This window comes from Panthera tigris, chromosome E3, assembly GCF_018350195.1.
Source record: "Panthera tigris isolate Pti1 chromosome E3, P.tigris_Pti1_mat1.1, whole genome shotgun sequence".
NCBI classification, from domain to species: Eukaryota; Metazoa; Chordata; class Mammalia; order Carnivora; family Felidae; genus Panthera; species Panthera tigris.
Genome location: NC_056675.1, coordinates 10,717,695 through 10,743,726, shown reverse-complemented (window position 1 = coordinate 10,743,726; position 26,032 = coordinate 10,717,695). Strand labels below are relative to the sequence as shown.

The window sequence follows — 26,032 nt, the reverse complement described above, 5'->3', positions numbered from 1 at the left end:
ATAGGGCCCCAGACGTCTGACTTCAGGGCCTGCTCTTAACCCCAAGAGCTCTGAGTCCCAAATCGTGGGCTCGAATGGCCGGGGGGATGCTGGCCTTCAGCGCTGGGGCCAGGCCCCAACCCTGTAGGACCTAACCCACCACAAAGGTGACGCTGACCTCGCTCAGGAGCTTACCAGGAGCACGCATGGAAGCTTAGGGCATGGGAAGCTGGCACAGTGTGGGGAGCAAGGGCTGGGGTGGGGGGCAAGGAGTGGGAGCGGCACAGAGGGGGCCTGGGCGGGAGGAATGTGAATCTGGAGGCCGGGGAGGCATCTGCGGGCAGGGGAGAGGAGGGAGGGCCTTCCAGTGGGCAGAGGTGAGAATGCACCTGGAGGTGAGCCAGCACTCAGCACAGCACCGCCTGCGGTGGGGACGCGGGATGCTGGGAGGGGAGAACGCAGAGCCAGGGGCTGAGTTATGAGGGTGTAAAGGCCCAGGTAGCGTTGAGGAGTTGGAGGCTTCAGAAAGACCCCTGCTTCAGAGCTCCCAGCAGGGGGGGCGGGGTGTCCTGTTGTCCCTCCCCTATTTTGAAGGGGCGTAGCAGAAAGAGCACGGCGTTCAGAACAGAAACCTGGCCTCTACCGCTTGTCGGCTGTGTGTCCCTGGGGGACGTGGCTTATGCTCACTGGGCCTCAGTTTCTCATTGTAAACCAGAGGTAAGTATTTCCTGAGCACACGGCTTGGCCCAAAGCACTATGGATCGAGTTTATCAAGCATTTCCTTCGTGCTGCATGGGTCCTCAGTCACTTGGTCCCCAAGAGCCACTAGGAGGCGGCTCCAAGATTGTTACTATAACAATGAGAGTGCCTACCTGCCCTGGGTAACTGAGTTAGCATTGTAAAGGGTGCTGCACACAGCAGGGACTGAGCAAGTATTAGGTGAACAGATGCACTCGGTCCCCATGTCAGAGACTCACAGGAACCGGGCAACACTGGGCCTCAGTGTCCCTTCTGTCAATGAGCAGATGGAGGGGTCGGGCCTGGCCCCCCCTGGGGTTTGTGTGTCTGATTCCAATCAAAACTCTGCCCCCCCATAACGACGCCACACTGGGAAGCCTACATAACCCCACCCCCCACCCCGACACAGGGCCACCTGGTAATGCTCTGGGGACCCAGAGATGCGCCAGAGCCCCTGCCCTCAGGGACCGCAGGCCCCGCCCCGGAGCCCCGGGGTACTCACGGCAGAACCTGAGGAAGTCTGATTGCAGCTCCTTCCGTGTGCTCAGGAACATCCTCCCCTTCTCGGTGCCCACCACGAAGGCGCTCTCATCGTGCACAGCGACACAGGCCACCTCCGCATTCAGCTTGGAGAGCGCCGAGCACTGCAGGGGGGAGCAGGGTACGTGAGCCCGGGGAAGGCTCCCCCTGCTTGGGGACACCTCCAGTGACGGCTCTGGGGGTGCGACGGGAGTTCCCAGCTGCCTGAGAGCCCACCAGCAGCTCGAGGGGGAGGTCACCCCTCCAATGTTCTCAGTCAGTTCTGCAGCAGGAATGAGTGAATGATGCCCCCCGCCCCCGCCGAAGCTTGGTCAAGGTCAGGGGAGAAGACAGGAGAACGAAGACACATGGCCTCTGCCCGTCCCTCCTCCCAGGTCTGCCTTGCGCTGGGGGCAGGTGGCTTCCGCGCTGAGGCTTGGCCCCAGCCCCAGGGACAATCCTGTCTTAGGTTTTCTCAAAGTCCTAACTGAGGAGGAGGTGGGGGGCCCCAGGAGAACCAAGGCTCAGACAGATCCAGGCTTCAATCCCCCATCAGCGCCTTCCTGCTCTGGGACTAATGGGGCCAAACGGCCCAGTGCCCAGGCTTTCAATGGGCTTGGTCGTGGGGCCTGGTTGGCATGAAAACACATCTCTAAACCGGGGCACCTCGTGTGGGTACACAATCGGAGGGGTTACTTCAGCAGTCCCAGAGTTGAGGTTGGCCGGCCCACAGCACAGGAAGCCCTCACACAGGGGCCCTGTGGCCGAGACCACGAGCATTTCAGCCCTCTGACCTAGGTCAGCAGAAGAACTCTGCCTGCGAAGCTCTCAGCTTGCATTCGGCGCCTCATAAATGCTGGTTTTTATCTGAGTTAGAGCTCTGCTGGCAGTCAGGAAGCCTGGCTTCTCATCACAGTCCTGCTGCTGTGTGATCTAGGACAGGTTCCTCAACCTCTCTGGGCCATGATCATGCCTCTTGCGGCAGCTTCAGCTTCAGAGTCGCTCTGCTGAGGAGGCGGGGGGCAGGGACATTGTAGAGCCAGCAAGCCTGTCCCCTAGGCTCTCCCATGGTGAAGGGTGTGTGCTGATTTCCTCTGAAGATTAAAGCAACCTGCTGTTGGAGGAGATACTCACTCCCCGGGAACTGATGTCCCCAGAGACACAGAGACCTGGACTGTGAGGAAACGCCCTAAAAGAGGTCTGGCCCCATGCAGACCACCCGAGGACCCAGGCCCCGGGCCCCGGGCCCCAGACAATGCCACAGCCAGGTCACGGCCGAGCAAGTGTCATTGTTATCCTCAGGGTCCCTCAGGAAGGCCATGAAGGGACCCAAGGCCGGGGGAGGCGGGTCTTGTCCACGCCCCCAGGACAGCCACAGGGCCACTGCTCCCCCGAGGAGCCTCCGTGACACCCTCTAGGGCAGTGCCGCCCAACAGAACTCTCCGTCTCGATGGGAATGTTCTGCCTGCACTTCCGATGCCATAGCCACGAAGCCCCGGAAATGAGGCCAGCGCAACTGAACAACTGAACTACCGTATTTCATTGTAACTAATTACAACTTATTTATTTGGGAGCCACAGAGACAGCGGGAGCAGGGGAGGAGCGGGGAGGGGGGGGGGGAGAGGGAGGGAGAGGGAGAGGGAGAGGGAGAGGGAGAGGGAGAGGGAGAGGGAGAGGGAGAGGCAGAGGGAGAGGCAGAGGGAGAGGCAGAGGGAGAGGCAGAGGGAGAGGGAGAGGCAGAGGCAGAGGCAGAGGCAGAGGCAGAGGGAGAGGGAGAGGGAGAGGGAGAGGCAGAGGGAGAGGGAGAGGCAGAGGGAGAGGGAGAGGCAGAGGGAGAGGCAGAGGGAGAGGGAGAGGGAGAGGGAGAGGGAGAGGCAGAGGGAGAGGGAGAGGGAGAGGGAGAGGGAGAGGGAGAGGGAGAGGGAGAGGGAGAGAGAGAGAATCCCAAGCAGGCTCCATACTATCGGCACAGACCCGACGCGGGGCTCGAACCCACGAAACCGTGAGACTGTGACCTGAGCCGAAACCAAGAGTCGGACGCTTGACCAACTGAGCCCCCCAGGCGCCCCTCGACTAACTACAATTTAAATGTCAATTACCACAGACAACTCAGTGGCTGTCGTGGGGGTCGTAACTGCCCATTGTCACAGCTGACCTCGCCATCGCCGCCCCTGCAGCAGGCAGGGCTGAGCTCCTGGGGCTCCCCTCCTCACGAAGGACGCTCTGCACGGGGACGGGGTCGTACCCAGCCGACCTCCCCAGCGGTGCCTACCGCCTCTGGCCCACACGCACCACCTCAACAGCGCTCGAGCTGCCTAAGCAGGAACAGCCTGGAAGGAGGCCCTTGTTCTTGGAAACCGTAGACTTTGCACCCGAAAGGCCACTTTAAAAACTGATCATGCTGGGCTGCCTCAGTCGGTTAAGTGTCCGACTCTTGATTTCAGCTCATGATCTCAGTTTGTGGGATCGAGCCCCGCATCAGGCCCCGCGTGGACAGTGGGGAGCCTGCTTGGGATTCTCTCTCCCTCTCTCTCTCCCCCTCCCCTGATCACTATCTCGCTCTCTCAAAATAGATAAATAAACATTAAAAAAAATTTTAGAGACACAAACATGTTAAAACTATAAAGATGAAGGGGTAACTGGGTGGCTCAGTCGGTTAAGCGTCCAACTCTTCTTGATTTCAGCTCACGATCTCACAGTTCGTGGGATCGAGCCCCACGATGGGCTCTGAGCTGCCAGTGGGGAGCCTGCTTAGGACTCTCTCTCTCTCCCTGCTTCTCCCCAGCGTGTGCATGTTCCATCCCCGCCTCCAAAATCACTAAATAAACATTTTTAAAAAATAAAACAGAAACTGGCCAAGCTGTGTGACTCCAGGCAAGGTGCTGCCTTCTCTGGACTTGAATTTCACCATCCTAAAATGCAAGGGCGCAGCTAACTGATGCAGACAGATTTTAACACCCACCTACCCTCTGTCACAGAACTTTCCCCCAGGAAAAGGCTACAGGAAAATGACATTACTATTTCCTTACTTGGAATAAACTACCATAGGGTTAGGTACAACTTCTGAGGCCGCGTTTCTCTCTCCTGGTCCCGAGATGCAGTCCCAGATCTTGCTTTTAACATCAGGGATTACAGCTCTCGCACGAATCTCGCACGGTAGCCCACACGCTATCCTCCAGGGGACCCGAGGGGAGGGAGGGAAGCCTGGGACCCTCCCAGGGATGGGACTCGAATGACACGAGGTAATGAAGAAGAGGGGACGAGGGGACAGCGGTTACTCGCAGGGCTGGATTTTTCCATCCCGATCACTTAAGCCTCCCGCCCGCTGATGTGGGCAGAGGGCCCTGTTGCAGACGGGGCCACTGAGACTCAGGCTGGGGAGTGAGACCACGGCTCTGCGGTCGGCTTCGGCTCCTCCAGGGCAGACGGGGGCACTCACCATGGAATCTAAGGCAGACACGAGGCTGGTGATGATCTCGTCTTTGCGGGTGAAGGCGGAGCTCCAGCGGTCGGGCCCGCAGCCGTTGGTGGGAATGTCGCAGCGCTTCCCCAACAAGGCCATGGTCACCTGGAGGGAGGGAGGAGGAGGAGATGGGCGTGCGGGGCACATTCGGCAGCTGCCCACTGCCTAGGCCCCCAGGGGCCGCCTCTACTTCCCAGGTGGGACGAATCAAGAGCTGGCCACCTCTTCACACCAGGGTCTCGTACGCACGAAGGCGTTAGAGCCCCGACAGGCCTGGAGACACAGTCGCCTGCACACAACTCCACGGGGGCACGGGCAGAGATGGCAGGGAGACTGGGGCGTGTGCTCCACGAAACATCCCCCAAACCTGCAATGCCGGTACCAGGGCCAGTCTGCCTGGCACCTCAACCGCCAACTCTCCCCCTGCACGTAGCTCTGGCAGTGGCTCTGCCTCGCTCACACACCCTCCGTGGCTCCCTACTGCCCACCTCTGGACTCCTGTCCCCCATCCAGCTCCCCGACTCACACCCCACGCTCCAGGTACGCCAAGCATCACCGCCTCTGAAACATACCCACATCCATTCTCCCCGACCGGAGTGCCCCTCTGTCCTCTACTGACTGCCCGCCCTGCTTTTAATGGTCACCTCTGCTGGCAAGGTGCCCTCCGCTGCCCCACCTCCTGCCCCTTCCTGCCCCAGCTGGGCCAGGCATCCTCGCTGGCCTCCCACATGTCCCCAGCCTCCTCCGTCACAGCTTTCTCTCAAGCCACAGGCTTCCCCAGGCCAGGCCACTGCCCCGAGGCCCCCCGAGCTCAGAAAGATACCGTGGGGCAGAGGCCACTTCATCTCAGGACAGGGTTTCCCCAAGACAGGACTTTGTCCCATAGTCACGAGGATCCTGGAGGACAGAGGTGCATTTTCCCCCGCTGGGACACCCTCAGACCAGGGCCCAATGTCAGGGCTGCCCCAGGCAGCCCAGAACGGGCACCCACTAGATACACAGGTCAGCTTCCCCTGCTTCCAGTTCCTTCCTGCCCCTCCCTCACCAGAACCCCAGGAGTCAGGGCCAGGGTTTGGGGGCACCCCCCCACCCCACAGGCTGTCCCAGTGCCAGGGCCTTCCAGAGGCGGCTGCTCTGTCGCCAATCCAAGCAAAGGAGAGGGCAGAGAGTGGAGGCAGGGACTCTGGGTTTCCCTCTCTGGGCTCAGCTCCTCCAGGGCTCTGTGCATGGGCCCCAGGCCAGGTGCCGGTGGCCAGTTCAGGGGAGTGAGCCTCAGAGGGAGTCTGTGGATCCCGTCCCGTTCGCTTCCTGCACACGGGGACGCCGGGGACGGGCTGACAGCTGGGCCTGCTACCTTAAAGGGTGCCAGACCCAGAATGCCTTCTGTTACCACAGCTGCCCCTTGGACTGTAAGCCCTGTGAGGGCAGGGGCTGGTGACCCCCGGGGCCCAGCTCAGGCCCGATGTGCATGACGGGCCAAGGGGGGGTGTGGTCCACACCGCAGTCTGTAGGCTTCCTGTGAGTCATGGGTCGGTGACGCAGAACAAGTGTCAGAGTGCCTCACACATAACCAGGTGAGAAGCGTCCGAACTTCGGTTATGGAAACACGCAAACGAACGAGGAACACTCTGGAGCCCGGCTCCGGCCTCGGCTCTGGCCCCAGGCTGCTATTTGGCTGTGAATAAATATTGATTTTAACAACGGGCCAGGCAGCCGCTGGCCGGAATGTGAATTGGGTTCACTTCTGAATGTTTATAAAATTTCTTTCTTCTCCCAGGTTGCAATTTTACAAATGCTCGAAGTCCACAGTATTAAGGGATGCTGAGGGCATGACAGGCCACGTACGGGACATCCCAAGGGCCCAGCAGGCAGCCGGTGGCCTCCCCTGGAGCCTTCTGTGGCGCGAAGACCACCGGAGGGTCTGCCATGTGAGAAGCTGAGAGGTTTGCCCGCCCGGGGCGCTGGAAGGCTTCTCCCCTCCCTTCGGCCACCCCTCGAGCCGTCCCCAGACGGACCTCAGCCTGCCAGCCTCCCAGCTGCTGAGGCCCAAATTGAATCAGGGCAAAGCAGGAGGCACCAGACGGCCCCGGCCTCCGGGTCACCCAGACCGCTGTTGGCTCCTTCCTGCAGAGTCCTAATCCATTTAGGAAGGAACCAGGGACTCAGAGACGAAGGGAGGGAGGAAAAGGGGGCTCGGCTTGGGCTGTCCCGACTCCTTGTCCCGAGCAGGTGGGCGCACTTAGGGAGGCAAGACGGAGAAGAGTTCCCCCTCTGACAAATGGCCAGGGTTCGGAGAGAGGGTCCCATGTGGCCAGAGCTGCTGTGGACGGGACAGCAGGGCCAGAGCGCCGGGCCGGGAGCCGTACGCCACACACACAGGGGGAGACCCAGACAAAGGCCTGCCAGGAGGACCACGTCGGGTCAACTACCCCAAACCCTAGTTTCCTCATTGGTTTTAAAGGGTTTCTGGGGGGCGCCTGGGTGGCTTAGTCAGTTAAGCATCTGACTTCAGCTCAGGTCATGATCGCACAGTTTGTGAGTCTGAGCCCCTTGTGGGGCTCTGTGCTGACAGCTCGGAGCCTGGAACCTGCTTCAGATTCTGTGTCTCCCTCTCTCTCTCTCTCTCTCTGTTCCTTCCCTGCTCGTGCTCTGACTCTCTCTCCTTCAAAAATAAATGAACTTTAAAAAAAAATTTTGTTTTTTTTAAAGTTTATTTATTTTGAGAGAGAGAGAGCGAGCGAGCAGGGGAGGGGCAGAGAGAGAGAACCTCAAGGAGGCTCCACACTGTCAGCATGGAGCCCGATGTAGGCCTTGAACTCACGACCATGAGATCATGACCTGAGCCGAAATCAAGAATTGGACGCTTAACTGACTTAGCCACCCAGGCATCGCGCCTAGTTTCCTCGTTTGTAGGGTGAGGGGCTGGCTCTAACCTGAGGCGGGGAGAAAACACTCAATAAAACCAACAGACTACACAGAACAGAGAATATGAAAATGAGAGTGGTAAAGCAGGAGGCAAGTGCCTGGCATAAACAGGACAGACTCCGGGGGCCTGGGGGCCCGCGGTGAGGACAGAAGCCACAGCTGGAGCCCTCGAGCACTGGCGGCCAGGGCCGGGCCGGGCCGGGCCAGGCTGGAGGCAGCCAAGAGCTGCTCCGGGGTCCCCAGGAGGGGACGCCAGAAGTGACGCCTCAGGTGACAGGTGGCTGGCCCCAGAAGCAGGGCACAAGCAGCGAGGGCCTGCCAGCCGCCCTGGGGCTCCTGGGTGGATGAGGCCTGTGAGGGCCCGGAGGCCACGAGCTCTGTCTCTCTCCTCTCCTTCGACAGACTCTTCTCTAGAGGCTGCCAGGGTGCCGGCAACCTGATTCTCCTCCTACCTCCTGGCCACTCACACTGCTGGCATCGACTGCTAACCTAACCCGGGAGGAGGGCTCAAGCTCAGTTCCCACCCACCCCCACCCCACCGGCCCTCCTCTTCCCCTGTCCAATTCTGCCCCTCGCTGCAATGTTTTGGCTTAAATGTCACCTACAGGCTGGTGACTCTGGGCTTCTCTCTCCCTACCTGTCCTCTTCCACGTCTAACAAGCAACTTAAACGGAGTAGGCCCCGTGTTTCCCTGCTTAGACCTGCCTCTCCCGGCCATCTGCCCAGGTGCTCAGGCTCAAATGGAGGCCTCGTCCTCATCTCCCTTCTCTCTCATTTCTTTTTTTGTTTTTAAAAATTTTAATTTTTTTTCAGTGTTTGTTTATTTATGGCAGGGGTGGGTGGGAGGGGGAGAGAGAGAGAGAAAGAGAGAGAGAGAGAGAGAGAGAGAGAGAGAGAGAGACAGAATCCGAAGCAGGCTCCAGGCTCTGAGCTGTCAGCGCAGAGCCTGATGCGGGGCTTGAACTCACGAACCGTGAGATCATGACCTGAGCTTATGTCAGATGCTTAACTGACTGAGCCACCCAGGCACCCCGATTTTTAAAAGAAATTTTAACGTTTAGCTATTTTTGAGAGGGAATCCCAAGCAGGCTTGCACCATTAGCATGGAGCCCAATGTGGGGCTCGAACCCACAAACTGTGACATCATGACCTGAGCCAAAATCAGTCCTGGGACAGTCAACTGACTGAGCCACCTAGGCGCCCCTCTTTGTTTCTAAAACAGTCGGGGGAGAATCATGCTGCTGTGGCTCCAGAAAGCACCCAGATCTGCCTGCTTCTCGTCACCACCAGGGCCACCTGACCACCCGGGCCACCTTCCTCAGTTGCTCGGCAATGAACCCCTCGCTGTCCCCCAACCCCCGCCCTTCTCCTGCCCCCATGTGTTGCTCCTGCAAACAGCAGCCACATCGCTCTCACGCCGCCCTCCTGCTTAGCAGAGTGGAGAGAACCTCCCTGAGCACGTACCCCATGTGACCTGGGCCCACTTGCCCTCTCTGGCCCATCGGCCCTCTCCCCTCTGCAATGGGCTCTGGCTCCCTCCCCCTCGTGTCCCTCACCTGCCACCTGCACTCCCCTCCCCGGGTCTCCTGCCTGCAGTTCCCCTACGCAACAGGCTTTTCCAGGCCTCCAACTCCCACGGCTTCCCCCGCTCCACCAGCCCCAACTCCTCTGTGCACAGCCCCTGACCACGCAGACCACACAGCAGCACGCCCCCCCCCCCACTGATTGCCCAACTCTTTTTTTATAAATTTATTTTGTCTTTCTTTGAGAAACAGGGAGAGAGGGAATCTCAAGCAGTCTCCGCACCCCATCTCCGGACCTGAGCCGAAATCTAGAGTCGGTTACTTAACCCACTGGGCCACCCAGGCGCCTGGCTCCCCGTCTCAGAACCTGCTGCGATCTGAAGGGACCCGTTCATGTGTTTCTCACCCGACTTCCCCAACAGGAACGTGAGCGCCGGGAGGCCAGGGCCATGCCTGCTGGGTTTACGGTGTGCCCACTGCCTCGAACGCCTGCTCGGGTTTTCATGGGCACGCCCTGAATCCTCGGGGAACTAACCGGTGTGACAGTCGGCCACGTCAGGCAGGAACTGGGACGCTCACAAGCTATAAACAGAGTGACAACTTTGGGCTTGCCAGGCTCTCAGAAAACTAAAATTAAAAGGGGGGGGGCAATGTGGGACACTACAGTGCGGGATGTATTTGGATCAGAGGAACAGTCCAGGAAGTGAAACTGACAGAGGTTGCTGGCTCAGACAGGTGTCCTGGACAGGTACTCCTCTGAGCAGCCTGCATCGGTGCCCCTGGACACTGCTCTGTGGTGGGGCATCAGTGGCGAGTTAACCCTCTTTGCTTGCTTCCTCCTCCAACGCAGAGGCGCAGAAGGGGCTTGCCCGAGGCCCCCAGTCAGTGGGTAGCAGGGATAAGGTCTGTCTGTCTGTCCTCAAGCCTGGTCCTGTCTTCAAGAGGTGGTAAAGGGCGCCTGGTGGCTCAGTCGGTTGAGCATCTGACTTCAGCTCAGGTGGTGATCTCATGATCATGATCTCACAATCTGTGCTGACAGTGTGGAGCCTGCTTGGGATTCTCCCTCCCTCCCTCTCTCTGCCCCTCCCCCACGTGCTCTGTCTCTCAAAATAAATAAATAAACTAAATAAAGAAGTGGCAGGGGGACTGTAGTCCTCACACCCACCAGGACTCGGGGAACAGACAGATCAACTGATGGACTCCACGGATGATACACAAGGAGGGCGACCAACGTCCCCTGGTTCGCCTGGAACTTTCCTGACTTGAGCACAGAAAGTCCCCTGTCCTGGGAAACCCCTCAGTCCGGGGCAAACTGGGACAGCTGGTCACCCCACGACACAGGGCCTAATATACCAGAAGCCCAAAACGTCCCTGCCAGCTGCTGAGAACGAGACAGACAGGGAGGCAAAGGGATGGCCAGTAGGTCCTGTTTCCAGGTCCGAAAAATCAATTTTACCTAATAAGGTGAGAGGCAGGCTTGGGGGGGTCCCGGGAGAGGGGACAGGACCACTTTGTCCAGGGAGACCTCAAGGACAGGAGGAAGGCACTCTCCTGAGCTGTCTGAAGACCAGGTGTAAGCCACAGAGAACGGTCACTAAGAGGCGGAGACGGAGGGAAGACACCTGCCCCACCACTCTGTATCTGTGATCCCAGCCTCCTGCCCCCTAGAAGCCCCGAGGCGACAGGTCAGCAGCCGGGCTGGGGACACTGTATCTTTAAGTTCCCGGGCAAGACTGACCCACAGCCAGGTAGAGCCTGGATGATCTCCGGGCACGGTTCCAGTTTCCCAGCAGCTCTGCTCTCCCTGCCTGCTGCCCACGTCCCCTGCAGCTGGGGACTCCCTTGCCCAGACAGCAGCGGCTTTGCTGGCCGCCAAGAGCTGGAGCCAGCCCGGTCTCTGAGCCAAAGATTAGTCAAGCGCCTGTGTCCCTGTCTGAGTCACCATTGCCCTGACCCAGGGCAGACCTGTCTCCAGTGGGGAGGCACCCAATGGGAGTCAAGCCCAGAAAGCCCACCCCGGCGGGCCTCGGGGGCCAGTGCTGGCAGAGAGCACCCTCAGCTGGGGACCCCGATCCCAAACACCTTGCACTGCACTGGGCACTGCAGGCCAGCTGGGAGGCTCTGTGGGGGGTGTCCTTGCGCTCGTCCTTTCCGCCTCCCATGGCCTGCATGCCTGGGGAGACAGGAGCTTGCTCTGCCGGGCACCTGACCTCCCACAATGATCGCAAGAGCTGGCCGAAGTGGCTGATGGGGTCGGAGGTGGGAGAGGGGTATGCGAGCAAAAAAGTCATGGCTGCAGATAAACCCCCAGCCCTGCCCACTTAAAACTCCCCTTCCTGGGGGGCGCCTGGGTGGCTCAGCATCTGACTTAGGCTCAGGTCACGATCTCACGGTTCGTGAGTCTGAGCCCCACATCAGGCTCTGTGCTGACAGCTTAGAGCCTGGAGCCTGCTTCAGATTCTGTGTCTCCCTCTCTTTCTGCCCCTGTCCCGCTCACATTGTCTCTCTCTCCCTCTCTCAAAAATAAATAAACTTGTTTTTTAATTTAGGAGAAAAAAAAAAAAAAAAACTCCCCTTCCCAGACACCTAGGTGGCTCAGTCAGTTAAGTGTCCGGGTTTGGCTCAGGTCACGATCTCATGGCTCATGAGTTCGAGCCCCACACCAGGCTCTCTGCTGTCAGCACAGAGCCCGCTTCTGATCCTCTGTCCCCCTCTCAGCCCCTCCCCTGCTCTCTCTCAAAATAAACATGTAAATAAATAAATAAAGTAAATCTCCCCTTCCCCACCAGCATCTGGATGCCCCCTCATCTGAGGGTCCCACACCCCCATTCTCCCTCCCCCTCTCCCAGAGATCACCCTCATGACCACCGACATAGCTGTCCACCAGGGCCCTCTCGGACACTGCTGTCCCATCCACAAGCACCCTGACATCTGTGACCTCTGTCCAGGGAGCGGGCAGAAGGGAGGGGACTCCGCCCATTTTAAGGGCAAAAAAACCAAGTCCTGTAGGACATTCCTGCTCAAAAGGGAGCAACCAAGCCAGAATGACATTGGGGACATCTGGCACACACAGCCCCTTTTTGCTCCTACTCGGGGCGGGACTCCTCTAATTCTGATGCATGGGGCTCAGGGTGGAACCCCAGGCATGGTGACAGGCCAGCAAGGTGGCCGAAGGGACCCGTGGGGCTGGCCAGGCTCCCTGCTGGAGGCAAGCAGAGAGAGACTGAGGCAGGGCTTGTGCGCTGGATGGCAGGGGCTCAGGTAGGTACCAGTCTTCCGCACCGTGGGCCCAGGGGTTCAGAGCAACACACAGGGGACGCCCGAACGGACCCGGGCCCCAAACACCAAGTGTCAAAGATATGGGGCCGGGTCGCCACTCTCCACCGGGGGCTCAGCAGAGGGGAGTAAACAGAGCAACGTGGCTGCCTCCTGAGTACCCAGGAGGGTTAGACCCCGATGTCTGGTTAATCCTCTCAACCACCCTCACTTTCCAGAACAGGACGTCGAGCCTCGAGCACCCTGACTGTCAGCCCCGGGGCCAGGATGTGGCAAAGGCAGGGCCTCGGCCCAGATCACCCCGACCGAATCGGGGACCCCGTGAGAGCAGCCTTCGGCCACTTCCCTCTGGGATGCCTACAGGTCGGTGGGCCCGGCCCGGCCAGCAGGGAGAGGAGGGCCCATGGGGCCCAGGAAGGCGCAGGCGAGGAGACCCCGGCTGGGCCTGCGGGAAGTGGGCCTAACCCCCCGAGCCCTGGGAATCCACAGCCTCCTCTCTCTTTCCTCCTCGAGTCTGCTGGGGCCGGAACAGCACACGGTTAAGAAATCAGGAGTGTGAGTGGGTGTGCGGGTGTGACGGTACGTGTCTGAGACAGAGTGCAGCGTGGAACGGATACGGGAGGGCGAGGAAGGAGACGGCGCGGGCACAATCCCCACGGAGCAAGAGCAGCCCCTGGCCGTGGGGACGGCACGTGGCCCGGCCCACCAGCCGGGGAGGGTCGCCTGTCCCCCGGGGGCTTGAGAGCCAACCGAGGAACAAAAGCCGTCAGCCCTCCTACCGTCAGCATGTCTAGGGAGTGGCGAGTGAGGGGACGCCCCCGGGCTGGGTCTGCTCCAGGCCCCTCTGTATCAGGGACATGGGCGTCCCTCTCCTTCACACACTTGCTGATCCTCAAGGGTGCTCACCGGCCACCCAGCTGGGCCGCAGGGGACAGAACAGAGGGCACACCCCTACCTGGCCATCAGCTGGGCCTCAGTCCCCGGGCAGAGTACTGTTTGGAGGGGGAGGGCCAGCCCACAACAGCACGGCAGAAGCTGAGGCCTGGCTACCTCTAAGGAGGCCCCGGAGAGGGGGGGGGGGGGGATGTTTCCCTGGCCTCCCTTCACCCCAACCTGTTTATTCAATCCTCCTGGGAGCCTGCCCCGGGTTAGGCAGACTTGGAAATGACTCAGACAGCCCCACCTGCCCTCCTAGTGCTCACAGGGCCAGCCTGTCTACAGAGAATTACTGGACCATAAAATGAGGACAGGAGGGGAAGCTCGCCCGGGCTACAGAGCTTGACATGGGGGACGGGGGTTACCCACATTTTCTGTTTATTTTGCTTCGGGGGAGTAGGGTGTCTCCACACACGGTTTCCCTGAGTTGATGAATATTGAGATGGGTTTTGAAGGGTGAATAGGAGTTCTCCGGGAGCACAAGTGGAAAGACGATATTACCGTTTCTGTGGAGAGGGGCACAAGGAATCTTGCTGATACACAGCCTTCACTGCAGAAGTAAAGGGAAGAGTTTGGTCGTACTCACTGAGTGTCCACTCGCGAGTGTCACCCTCAGATTAGAGTGGACACCCAGTGGCCTTTGCTGGAATGGGGCGAGGGGGAGAGAGAGAGAGGGTGTACCTACAAGCGTATCTCTGACCCAGAGGTGAGTGTGAGGACGGGTAACTCAAACACTCATACACGCTCACACGCACGCACAGGTGCACGCACGAGTGTGCTCGATGCCAGGCCTCCTGGGGCCAATTCCAGCACGGTGCACTCCCTCAGGGTGCAGAGAGACCCTCACAGAGAAGGCGCCAACCAAAGCCCAGCAGGCCGACAGCACCACCCTGCTGAGCACACGGATGAACAGGACACAAGCCTTGCCCCCCGGGACCACGGTCCTGTCGGAGTCATTGCCACACCTCACCCCTACTCCATGCCCCCCACCCCCCACCAGCCTGCAGGCCCCTGGACACGCCTGTCCTCTGGCTTCTGGGAATCAGCACCTCTATGCCCTTTGAAAGAGACACCCCTGCCCTTTGCCTGGCCCGCTCTTAGCGGCTGTCAGGCACGTCAGTGCCTCGGGTCCTGACCCTCCCGGCTGGCCCGCTGTCCCCTGGCTGGCCACCCACAGCTCCCTCTTCCTCCCTCCCTGCAGCTCTCCCTCTGCCACGACGCAGAGGTATCTAGGTCCCCATGAGACCGCCGGCTCCTGCGTGCCTCCCTCCCTGGGCCTGCCAAGAACCAGCTCAGTACACAGAACTGGGCCAGGAGAGGTGTCTGGGGTGGAGGGGCTGTTTATGCAGGTCTGGAAGAATCAGGGGACAAGCAGAAGGTGGGGGGGGCAGGGAAGATGGGGAGTACTCTGGCCAGGAGGCAGCACTGGCAAAGGAACTGTGGCATCGGCCGGCGGGATGTGGCATGGGGTCCTTGGTGAGGCTGGGAGGGGAGCCAGAGCAGATCCTTGGGCCCTTTCAAGACCATAGTCAGATTCTGAGACTGTCGAGTGGGAGACACCCTGTGCTCTGTCCCCTACTCAGCCCCAAACCCCAGGCTTGTCCTTCAGAGGGGGCCCTGCTCCAGCCCCCCTCCGAGGGACAGCCTGAGAGGACACTCCCCCGCCCCCAGAGCATGAATGTGCCCCCAGAATACCTTGGAGGTGCTCAGGCCCCTGGAGTCCACTGGGCAAACAAATCCCCGTCCTGGGCCCTTCGGGGTCCTCTTCTCTGGCATGTCCTCCCTTGGTGGCTTTAAACATGACAGCAAATTCTTTGGCACATCTCCCAACAAGTAGAGACATCCAGTTCCTCTCCTCTTGAATGTGGGCCTTAATATTCACTTCTGGGGGTGCCTGGGTGGCTCATTCGGTTAAGCGTCCGACTTCGGCTCAGGTCATGATCTCACAGTTCATGAGTTCGAGCCCCAGCATCGGGGCCTGTGCTGACAGCTCAGAGCCTGGAGCCTGATCCATACTCTGTGTCTCCCTCTCTCACTGCCCCTCCCCTGTTCACGCTTGGTCTCGATCTCTCAAAAACAAATAAACGTTAAAAAATCTTATAAAAAAAAAATAACGTGCTTCTGACCAACAGAGTACCCCCGCAGTGCTGCCACATGACCTTCCAAGGCCAGGTTCCAAAGGGCACTAGGCTTCTCATTCTCTCCCTGAGATACTCGGCACGGGAGTTCCGAGCCGACATGCGTGAAGTCCAGCTGTCCTGACGCCACTGTGGTAGACAGGTGGGTCCAGCGATGCCTGAGGAGACCCAGGTCTCTCCCAGGGCAGCCGCCAGCGAGTAAGGAAGTCTCTGAGACAACCCCAACCCCAGCCAGCTTCTGCCAATGCAGGAGACCCTGAGCAAGAACCATCAAACCAAGTGTAGCCAAGCCCCAAACCGAGAGAGATTAAAATCTGAAATGACTGCTGTCTGACATTGCTAAGTTTGGGGCTACTTGTTACGCAGCGGTAGGTAACCGATACGCCCCACAGGCACACCATGCCGATGCAGGCACACCTCTGATGGGCAGCTGTTTGCGAGGGCGGCTAGAGCTTGGATACGTGTTTGGGGTGCCGAGTGCATGTGCACCCCCCCACCCCCCGCCCAGTGCAGACACAGCCGAGTTGGGAATAGGAAGGGAACCTCCATTTGCCCTTCTCTTCCTAGCCGGCATGTATTAGCCAAGAATGGCTGCTCTAATTTGCCCTTAGAGACTCACAGCAGGCCCAAAAGGGGCCCCCAGAAGACACTCATGCCCTAATCCCTGCAGCCTGTAAATGTCACCTTATATGGAGAAATCACTTTTGCAGATGCAATTAAATTAATGACCGTGAGATGCGGAGATTATCCTGGATTATCTAGGTGGGCCCCAAACGCCATCGCATGTATCCTCGTAAGGAGACGGGAGAGCTGACACGCAGGGACGAGAAGGCCATGAGAAGCGGAGCAGACAGAATCTGATGATGGTGGCTCCGGGGAGTGAGTGACGCGGCCACGGGCCACAGATGCCAGCAGCCGGCAGACGTTGGAGGAGGCCAGGCATACAGCCTCTGGAGGGAGCACAGCTCTGCCGACACCTTGATTTTGACCCAGTGGTACTGATTTGGGTTCTGGCCTCCGGAAGTGGGAGAGAACAGTTCTGGTTGTTTTAGGGCACCACGTCGACGGCAATTTGTTATGGCAACCTTGGGAAACAAATCCAGGGCATCCTCACCCCTCACTCCCCACCTATGAGTCCTAGTCCACACCTTCACACACGACCCCCCCACCCCCCACCCCCACCCCCACACACACTCCTCAGCCCAGACCTACAAAGCTCAGGCCCGGACTTGCCGGAAAGTTCTGCAATCCTTTCCTCATGGGAAACTCCAGAACCACCATGGGACAGGGCTGGATTTCTCTGGATGCCGGGAGAATGCCTCTGAGTCAAGTCTCAGTGCCCTAGGAACCAGCGGGCCTCAAGAGCAGGTGGGAAAAAAACGCACTCAGCCACGCAAAAGGCAAAGTCAAGAGCAGATACCACCCAAACACGGCCCCCACACCATCCGCCACCATATGCTTGTGTTTCTTGAAAAAGAAGCTTGAGAGAACAAACAAAAAGGAGATTCTCCTCCGGGGGGGGGGGGGGTGAGGGGTAGGGGCATCCCTCCTCCCCAGCAGCCTGCCCCCCCCCACTTCATTTCTTATCACAGGGGCTCCCCAGTGGGGACAGAATTGCCCGGGGCCCTGAATTCCTGCCCCTGCCCACTGTCCACCATCACAGCAGCTGGCAGAGAATAAAACAGGTCAAAGCCCTGACTTCCACTTCTACCTGCCTAGGAAGGATCCAGGCGGGGCAGCGGGAAGGGGTCTTACATCAGCCGCGGTGCACTGCAAGGCAGTCCAGACACCGAGTCCCAACCCCAGCCCTGACCCCTTCTTCCTGCGAACAGAGCCCTCGTTGTGTCCTGGCATCTAAAGGCAGGTGTTTGGGGCAGCGAATCATGGGGATTCTGGAGCGCTTAGATCAATCCCTTACCTGGGACCGGTTTAAAGAGAAGCATGCAACCCAATCCTGGCCACTGAGACTCGAGGGGCTTCTAGGGAAGTTCTCCTTGCTCTCAGGGCACGACTGAAGCCAGAAATGTCCTCCTTCTTCTGCGTGTGACACCCCCAGCCACGACAGCATGTGGGGACCAGGAGAGGAGCCGGCCCAGGAGGCGAAGCCATCATGCAGACAGCAGCACAGACCCGTGAAACAATGTGACTGACCTGTCATGACTCAGAATCTACCAACCTCTGGGCTTCGGGTTAGGTAGTAAATGTCCACGTTCCTTAAGTCGCCTTTTTTTTTTTTTTTTTTTTTTTAAGATTTTATTTTGGGAGGCAACTGGGTGGCTCAGTGGGTTAAGCATCTAACTTTGGCTCAGGTCATCTCAAGGTTCGTGAGTTCGAGCCCCGCACTAGGCTCTCTGCTGTCAGCACAGAGCCTGCTTTGGATCCTCTGTCCCCCTCTCTCTCCACCCCTCCCCTGCTCTCTCTCAAAAATAAACATTTTTTAAAAAAGATTTTATTTTTAAGCAATCTCTACACCCAACATGGGGCTCGAACCCCCAAACCCAAGAGGAGAAGTTGCACACTCCATCGACGAGCCAGCCAAGTGCCCCACTGAAGCCACCTTTAACGAGGTATCTTTCCCTTGTGGCTGGATATACATGCGTATACACAGGTAAAAACTTATCACACTGAACGTCGCACTTTTTAAAAGGTTGAAACCAAAGCGTCCTAGTGAGTCAGCATCTACTGGTTATAAAGCCACCCATTAGCTCTCGTGTCCTGGTCTATTTGATAACAGACTGAGATGCCCTTTCCAGTTGATGAGTAGACAGCATGTGTCCTGTTTGGTACCCAGAGCAAGAATCTAAGGGTCTGTAGCAGGACCCCCATGTGACCCTCTTCTCCCCTGCCCGTGGAACAGGTGCCAGCTGCCCCTTTAGGCCAAAGTGACCAAAGTCACTGCTTAGCATAGAGCCAGAAGACGGAGTGCTGGTTCCTTTGACGTCCCTGAGCCCAGGATGGGCCGCCCACCTCCAGACGTTCTCGTTACAGGAGAAAACAAGCCCCTCCCTTCTCCAATCCGTTTATCAGGTTACTTCTAACTGAGCGCATTCCTAACGGAAACCGATTCCACGGTATGCGTTTTCAAATTATATTCACTTCCGGCTCCGTTGTAAGCCATAACTCTTACTTTACTGCCCTTTTAATCCCATCTGACTACAGTTTATGTTTCCGTGGGAGTCTTTTAAGTCGCTTCTGAAATAAGGTAGGATGTAAATAAGTGAAAGTAAATTGATCCAATAAACTTTTAAAAGCCCCAGTGTTGGGCACCATTCGAAGAAAGACCTGCCTTCCCCAGGGCTAGTCTAATGAGCAAGTTATTCATCTCCCTGAACTTTGCTTTCCTCATCTGTAAAATGGGGCAAGTCAGACCTATCTCACTGCACTGTTGGGGGGGCAGGTGGAGGGGGAGCTAAGAAATATTAGTTGGAATAGACTCTATTCTTAAGAGACCTGCGTCTTGGGGCGCCTGGGTGGCTCAGTTGGTTAAGTATCCGACTTTGGCTCAGGTCATGATCTCACGGTTGATCAGTTCAAGCCCTGTGTCGGGGTCTGTGCTGACACCTCGAAGCCCAGAGCCTGCTTCGGATTCTGTGTCCCCCTCTCTCTCTGTCCCTCCCCTGCTCACACTCTGTCTCTCTCTCTCAAAAATAAACATTTAAAACAAATTTTTAATAAAAAAGAAAAGAGACCTGAGTCTCTACGATTCTCCTGGTAAATGTCACCATCCCTCAGTCCTTGTCCTTGCGGACTCTGTCCAAGCATCAACTAGAGAAGTTCTGCCTGCTACAGCCTCTCCACCTGCTTCCTTCTAGCAGGGGCATCTGGAGACAGAGAGGATGCGGCCTGTCCTTGCCTCTGCCGTGATCCCATTCATGAAGGCCCCTCCTGGCCCTCGGACAGTCAGAGGTGATAGAAGGAAGTAGGACTCTGTCCCATCCCTGGTGTGCGTCCCAGGGCGGAAGAAGTCTCGGCCGGATGCTGGAGAAATGGACTCAAGCACTGGGTAAGGACTGGAGGAGGTGACTTATCAGATCCACTCCAAGGTGGAGATCTTACATTAGAGTAATGTCGGTAAGCATACACAGTCTCAAAGGGATATTTATACACCCGTGTTCACGGCAGCAGAATTTATAGTAGCCAGAAGGCGGGAGCAACCCGAGTGTTCACCAGTGGATGAATGGATAAAGAAAATGTGGTCTATACACACAACAGGATGTTATTCAGCATAAAAAGGAAGGAAATTCTGGGGTGCCTGAGTGGCTCAGTCAGTTGAGCGTCTGACTCTTCGGCTCAGGTCATGACCTCATGGTTCGTGGGTTCGAGCCCCACATCGGACTCTGTGATGACAGCTCAGAGACCGGAGCCTGCTTCAGATTCTGTGTGTGTGTCTCTCTCTCTCTGCCCCTCCCCTGCTTGTGCTATGTCTCTATCTCTCAACAATAAACATTAAATTTTTTTTTTTCAAATAATACATAACAATTCTAAAAAGGAAGGAAACTGCAATATGCCACAACACAATGACCCTTAAGGACACCATGCTGAATAAAAGAAGCTGGGCACAAAAAGGCAGATGCTGTATGATTTCACTTGTATGAGGGACCCAGAGCAGTCGTATTCAGAGACAGGAAGCAGATCAGTGAGTGCCAGGGGCTTGGGGGGAGGCAGAGGGGTAGTTAGTGTCTACTGGGGACAGAGTTTCAGGGTGGGAAGATGAGAAAGTTCCAGAGACGGTTGCACAGTAATGTCATTGTACCTAACTCTACTGCACTGAACATCTAAAGATAGCTGTGACAGTCAATTTTACATGATGGGTGTTTTACCCCAGTTAAATAACCACAACAGCCATTTACTGAGCATAACCAGGCAACACCCACGACAGCAGGTCTGGGGATGCGCATGGTCTCCCCGGGCCTTGAGTCCGTCACTGGCTCTGAAGTCCCACACCAGCCCCAGGCTTGCTGACATCATAGCAGAAGTCACAGGGATACGGGCTTTGGTTTGACCCAAGGAAACACTTCCCAACCAGGAGGGCCGTCCCTGAGTGGAAGAACAGGACACCACGTAGGCATTGGGTTCCCCATCCCTGGAGGTCTGCAAGCGGACGCCGGCTGTTGACCAAGACCTTTTAACGAGTGGGGAGCCTGGGTGGCTCAGCCGGTCAAGCTTCCGGTCAAGCTTCCGACAGGATTCTGGCTCCGGTCATGATCTCCCAGCTCATGAGTTCGAGCCCTGTGTCTGCCTCTGTGCAGAGAGCACACAGCCTGCTTGGGATTTTCTCTCCCCCTCTTCCGGTACTCCTCCCCGGCTCACTCACTCTCAAAAATAAATAAGCAAACTTAAAAAAGAAAAAAAAAAAAAGACCTTTTAAAGAGAGTCTAGAGACTTCCACAAGTCACCTGGGGGAGGGGGAGGGGGAGGGGGAGGGGTCTCGCAGGCAGAGGTCAAGGACAGCTCACGGTAGCTTTGGGTAGGTAGGAAGTGAGGCAATATGGAACCAGGACAGCAAGAGCAAGTCTCAACCACTTTGGAAAAGCAGCTCTTAGCGCTTCTAAGTATACGATGTCAGAGCGTGCAGAGCTGGGTGGGGGCCCCTCACCCAACTGCTTCCATGTGCATCCGGGGAAACCCAGAGGGGACAGTCCGCACCCCAGATCTCTGCACACCCAGTGCACGTTTGGGACATGATGCCACCGTGCTCTCCCGTGCGCCTAACTGCTCTGTGCCAGTTGCAAATTCTTTCCTATTCACTGGTGCAGGTGCTTCAGGGAAACCAACTTGATTTCTTTGAAAATGGGCAACAATTCCGACGGTAGGCATCCCGGTTGTAGGGCAGTGCCCGCATGTGCTTGATTCCAGTGCGTTCTCCCGGGGGCCTGCTCTGTTGAAAAAGGCATCAGGCATATCAACAAACCACAAGTAGGCGCAGCACCACGGGCCGAGTCTCTCAAATACGACGAAAGCACCCAGGAGTGGAAGGTTACACCGTAGGGGTCCATTTACGTGCGGCTCAAAAACATCCGAATCCTGCGTTAGAAGTCAGGATGGTGGTCATTTTGGGGGGGGGGGGGGGTGGAGGAGGGTGGCTGGAAGGAGGCATGGAAGGCTTCTGGGAGCTGGGAATGTTCTGTTCTTGATCTGAGCTGTTACCTGGGTAAACTGGTTTCTAAAAACTTATCGAGCTGTTGACTTACAACAAATAGCTTTTCTTCTCAACACCAAGTTTTAAAGCGACCAGGGGAACTGGAATCCCCAGGGAGGCAGCGGACAACAGGAAGGCGGTCTTGACAGACCTCAAGAGGCTGTTGCAGCGAGGCCCCACCCTGTGACCAGCCGATTTCATGTCTATCAATCTACCCCGAGGAAATTACCCGGAACGCAAAGATTGATGTGCAAAGGCGTTTCGCCAAAGCATGCCACACAGCCGGAAATAACACACAGCACACACACACACGTAAGGGAAACAGCAGACAATCCCCAGTGCCCCGTGGGGCCTGGAGCCAGCACTGGACGGATGACCGGCCCCGGGCGCACATGGAAAAGCCAGGGATGAAGCAGACTGTCCGCCTCGCTGGGCTGGATCCATAAGTGACTTACCTTCCCTCTACGTTTTTTTTTTTTTTTTTTGTACGGTATCTGAGCTGAAGAGCTGTCATGGTGCGATTTGGAAAGAAAGAACAGAAACCTTCCTCCTTCCAGCAGCCCCGCCCCCAGGACAGGAAAGCAGGCCCAGGCCACGGGCAAAGGGCAGCCGCAGGGAAGCAGAGGCCTTGGGCTGCTTTCCTGGAAATCAAGGGAGGCCTCCTGCCTTCTCTGCCGAGGAGAAGCTAGGGGAAAGGGCAGGTCTGTGGCCTGGCCCTGGGAAGCCCGTCTCCTCTGAGCCCAAGGGTTCCAGAAGGTACGGCTTTATGCCGGGGCTCCCCAAGACCAGGTCAGGGCCATGCCTGTGTACCGGGCACTATGACCACGAAGAAAACCCTCAAACTCAGGTTTTGTCCTTTCTCTGCCGCCCCGCAGAAGGGAGGGTGCTGCTGGAGGTACAGGGTGGCCGGGTCGCCCCGCGCCTGCCTTGCCAGGAGGGGAGGCTGGGCTCTGGTGGGCAGACGCTCCGGGATCAGGTTTCCGCCCCGTTATTTAAAGCCTGGCTCCCGGCTCCTGGCGGGCGGGCAGGGGCAGCCGCCGCCTGCGTGACTAGGATGAGAAATGGCAATCCTGACTCGGGCCTGCGTGCCTATGGCAACTGGCGTCGTGGCCTTGGAGACTAATCTCCAGGCTGCCAGCCCCCAGGGGCCTCTCCGGGCAGGGCCCCTGCTCCCTGCAGAGGCCCTTGGCCGGGAAGGGGTCCAGCCCCTCTCCCACCAGAGGATGGGGCATCTGACCTTGCAGGGGAGCCCCTGGCCAGGCTCAAAACACACCAATACCCCCAGCCCCAGCCCATGCCACATCCCCCAGTCATGGTCACACCGGTGGGGATGTGGCCACCGTGCACATCACCAACGCATTTCATTCTGCACGGCATGGGACCCTCACAGCAGGTGCTCCTGCCCGTGGGAGCGTCCCAGGCTGGGGGTAGATAGGACACAGACAATAAAATGGGCTATTAAGGAAAAAAAAAAAAAAAAAGGTTAAAACATGGTGATACAGGGGCGCCTGGGTGGTCTGTTAAGCGTCTGGCTCTTGATTTCGGCTCAGGTCATGATCTTGCAGTTTGTGGGTTTGAGCCCCAAGTCGGGCTCTGTGCGCTCTCTCTCCCTCTCTCTCTGCCCCTCCCCTACTCGTAGGCTCTCTCTCTCTCTCTCTCAAAATAAAGTTTAAAATCAAACATTTAAAAAAATGAAAAATAAAACACAGTGATACATTTTGATTTGAGTGGTGGTTACCTAGGTGTATACACAGGTAAAAACCCATCATGCTAGATGCTGAAGATTTACGCATTTTTACTGTAAGTTATACTTCAGTTAAAGATAAATAGAAGTGGGGCGCCTGGGTGTCTCGTCGGGTAAGCGTCCAACTTTGGCTGAGGTCATTATCTCGCCGTTCTAAAGTTCGAGCCCCAAGTCAGGGTCTGTGCTGACAGCTCAGAGCCTGGAGCCTGCTTCGGATTCTGTGTCTCCCTTCTCTCTCTCTCTCTCTCTCTCTCTCTCCTGCCCCTTCCCCACTCATGGCCTGTCTCTCTCTCTCAAAAATAAGCAAACACTAAAACAGACAAACAAAAAAAGGTAAAAATAAGTGACATGTAAGTAGCATGGCCTAGTGGGTGGGGAAGTCGGCGGGGGGGCTCCCTGGAAGAGGTGACATGAGTGGAATGGCAGGCCGCGGGGCAGCGAGAGCTTGCAGGGCAGGGACAGAGCCAGGGGAACCGTGCCAAGCACTGCTCATCTGCAGGGGGGGTGACCATCCTGCCCCCCACCCCACCCACCTCCCTGGAAACAAATGCCGAGCAAATATGGCAAGACCCGTTTGAAGGAGTGCCAAATCACTGGCTGTCTGGGAAACCCAACCACCAGCCCGGCCGCCCACGTGTCTTGTGTCTCGGTTGGGCCGGAGCAGGGTGGCGGGTGGGGAGGGGCCGGCTCTGCCTGGCTGGATCATCCAGGTCAGGGCAGGAAGCAGTGGGCGAAGAGCCAGGCTCAGCCATGGGGACTGGGTCAAGGACCCTGCAAGGTCATCATTCAGAGGCCAGGAACCACTGAAGAGTTTGGAGCAGGGGCAAGATGTGGTTAGATGCGGGGAGCCTGGCAGTATTTGGCAGATAACGGATCCAGAGCCGGGAAGCCAGCAGTTACCAAGCTTCTGCAATGGTCCAAGCCAGAGACGGCCAGGCCTGAGGTCGAGGGTAGCAGCAGGATGGAGGACAGGGTGGCTGGGACCAAGGAAAGGGTGGAGATCTGTGACAGTGTGGACGGGGGAATCCGAGGAGGCGGCACTGGGAGTGATGCCCGGGTTTCTGATTCTGATGATGGAGAGGATGATGGTGCCCTCAGCTCAGCGAGGAACAAAACGGCGGGGGGGACCAAGAGGTGGAACCTCCAGTCAGGAGGGCCACCTGTAACCAATCAGGGGCTGGGGGCTAGGTGGGGAGCTCTGGGCTAACGGGGCAAGATCTGAGAGATTCAGGAGCAGCAAAGGCCCCGGGGGCCAACATGGTGGGAGAAGTCAGAGGAAAACTGAGGACGAGGGAGAGTCGAAGAATCAGAGGAGGGAGAAGGGTGGGAAGTTACAGGTCCGGTGGCCTATCGAGGGACCTACAGGAGCACAAGGGCTGGGATGGCACCCTGGGGTGGGCAGGGGAGTGGGTGTAGAGGGCTACAAAGGGCTTCGTGGTCTAGGATGGGAAAACCGGAACAAGGGGGTTGGATGGACACACTCCCAGGTCCTTCCAGATGGATCTCAGCACCTGAGCCAGGCAGGAGCCTCTCCTCCCCGGCCCTCTGTTGGTCTAGGAAGATGAAGGGCCCCTGCCCCGTGGCTGCTACGTTCCATTGGTTGGGGTGCTGTGTGCAGGACCGGGGAGGGGAACCACAAGCCGGCCCAGGGAGGTGTGCACGCCGGGGCAGGAATTTTGTTTTGTTCGTGGCTGTGCCCCAGAACCACGCATACTTGCTTGGTGGACAATCCAGAGGGGGAACCACAACATGAAGCTTAGCCAAACCGGACCGTCCTTGCCTTCCAGCCTCCCCACACGGGACCCCGGCTGCCCTGTCGGCACCAGGCTGACCCCTCGGCGCGCCAGGAGCGGGGAGAAACGGCGGGGAGCGGGCAGGTTCAACCCAAGCAGGGCTTGAGTTCCCCACCCAGCTCCCACCGGCCTGTGATGTCCATGGAGGCGGACGCCAGGCCTCAGTTTCCTCGTGAGTAAATCCGAGCCACCGATTCTGCTGCTCTCAGCATTTTGAGGAGGGCGCAGCTGACGTGAGACGAGTGACTGGCACAGGGCCGGAGATCACAGGCGCTCATTAAAGACACGGGAGCACCGATGCTGACATCACTGCGTCCCATCAACTCTGGGTTAGCTCTTGCACGATTCCAGACAGGCAGCACACTGTCGCTTCTGTTCCCGCCTCCAGGAGGGGGCGCTCGGCCGGCCGTCAGGGGACCCCGGCACTCTGTCCCCTGGTTCTGGGTGACCCCGCCAGGTCAGCGCATGCGGGCCGGGGGCGTACGCGTGTGTGGGTTCTTAAGCATCTGCAGCGCGTCAAGGGCGGGTGTCAGGAGACGGTGGGAAGAAGCCAGCGCCGCGGCGGTGCCAGCCCCTGGGGCGATCATGTCTCCCGAGAGCCCCCTTGCCAGACGTAAACAGGCCTTCTCAGAAGCATGAGCAACATGGATGAGGCGCATCAGGCCCTTTCTTGTCGGGAAAAGGCTGGGCGGAAAAAAGCTAATCACGGTGGGTGATCTAACGCCGGGGCTCTGGCTCACGGGCTCCCACCCCAGCCAGCCCTCCTGAGCCGCCAGCTCCCCCCACCCCTCCCCGCTATACCACGTGACCCGGTCCGCTGTGGGGGAGGTCCCAGGTAAGGCCACGCCCAGCTGCAGGC

General features: G+C 57.9%; 1 protein-coding gene across 2 annotated transcripts in view; it reads right to left on the bottom strand.

Annotated features, from left to right (window-relative positions):
- Positions 1-26,032, bottom strand: part of GTF2IRD1 (GTF2I repeat domain containing 1) — a 115,156-nt gene that overhangs the window by 74,103 nt on the left and 15,021 nt on the right. For both annotated transcript variants that reach the window (XM_042971809.1, XM_042971810.1), the window contains exons 2-3: positions 4,676-4,804; positions 1,220-1,361 (exon numbers count right to left, since the gene is read on the bottom strand). In XM_042971809.1, the coding sequence (XP_042827743.1) occupies positions 1,220-1,361; positions 4,676-4,798 (265 nt within the window). In that variant the 5' untranslated portion in view covers positions 4,799-4,804. The remainder of the gene's footprint in view (positions 1-1,219; positions 1,362-4,675; positions 4,805-26,032) is intronic.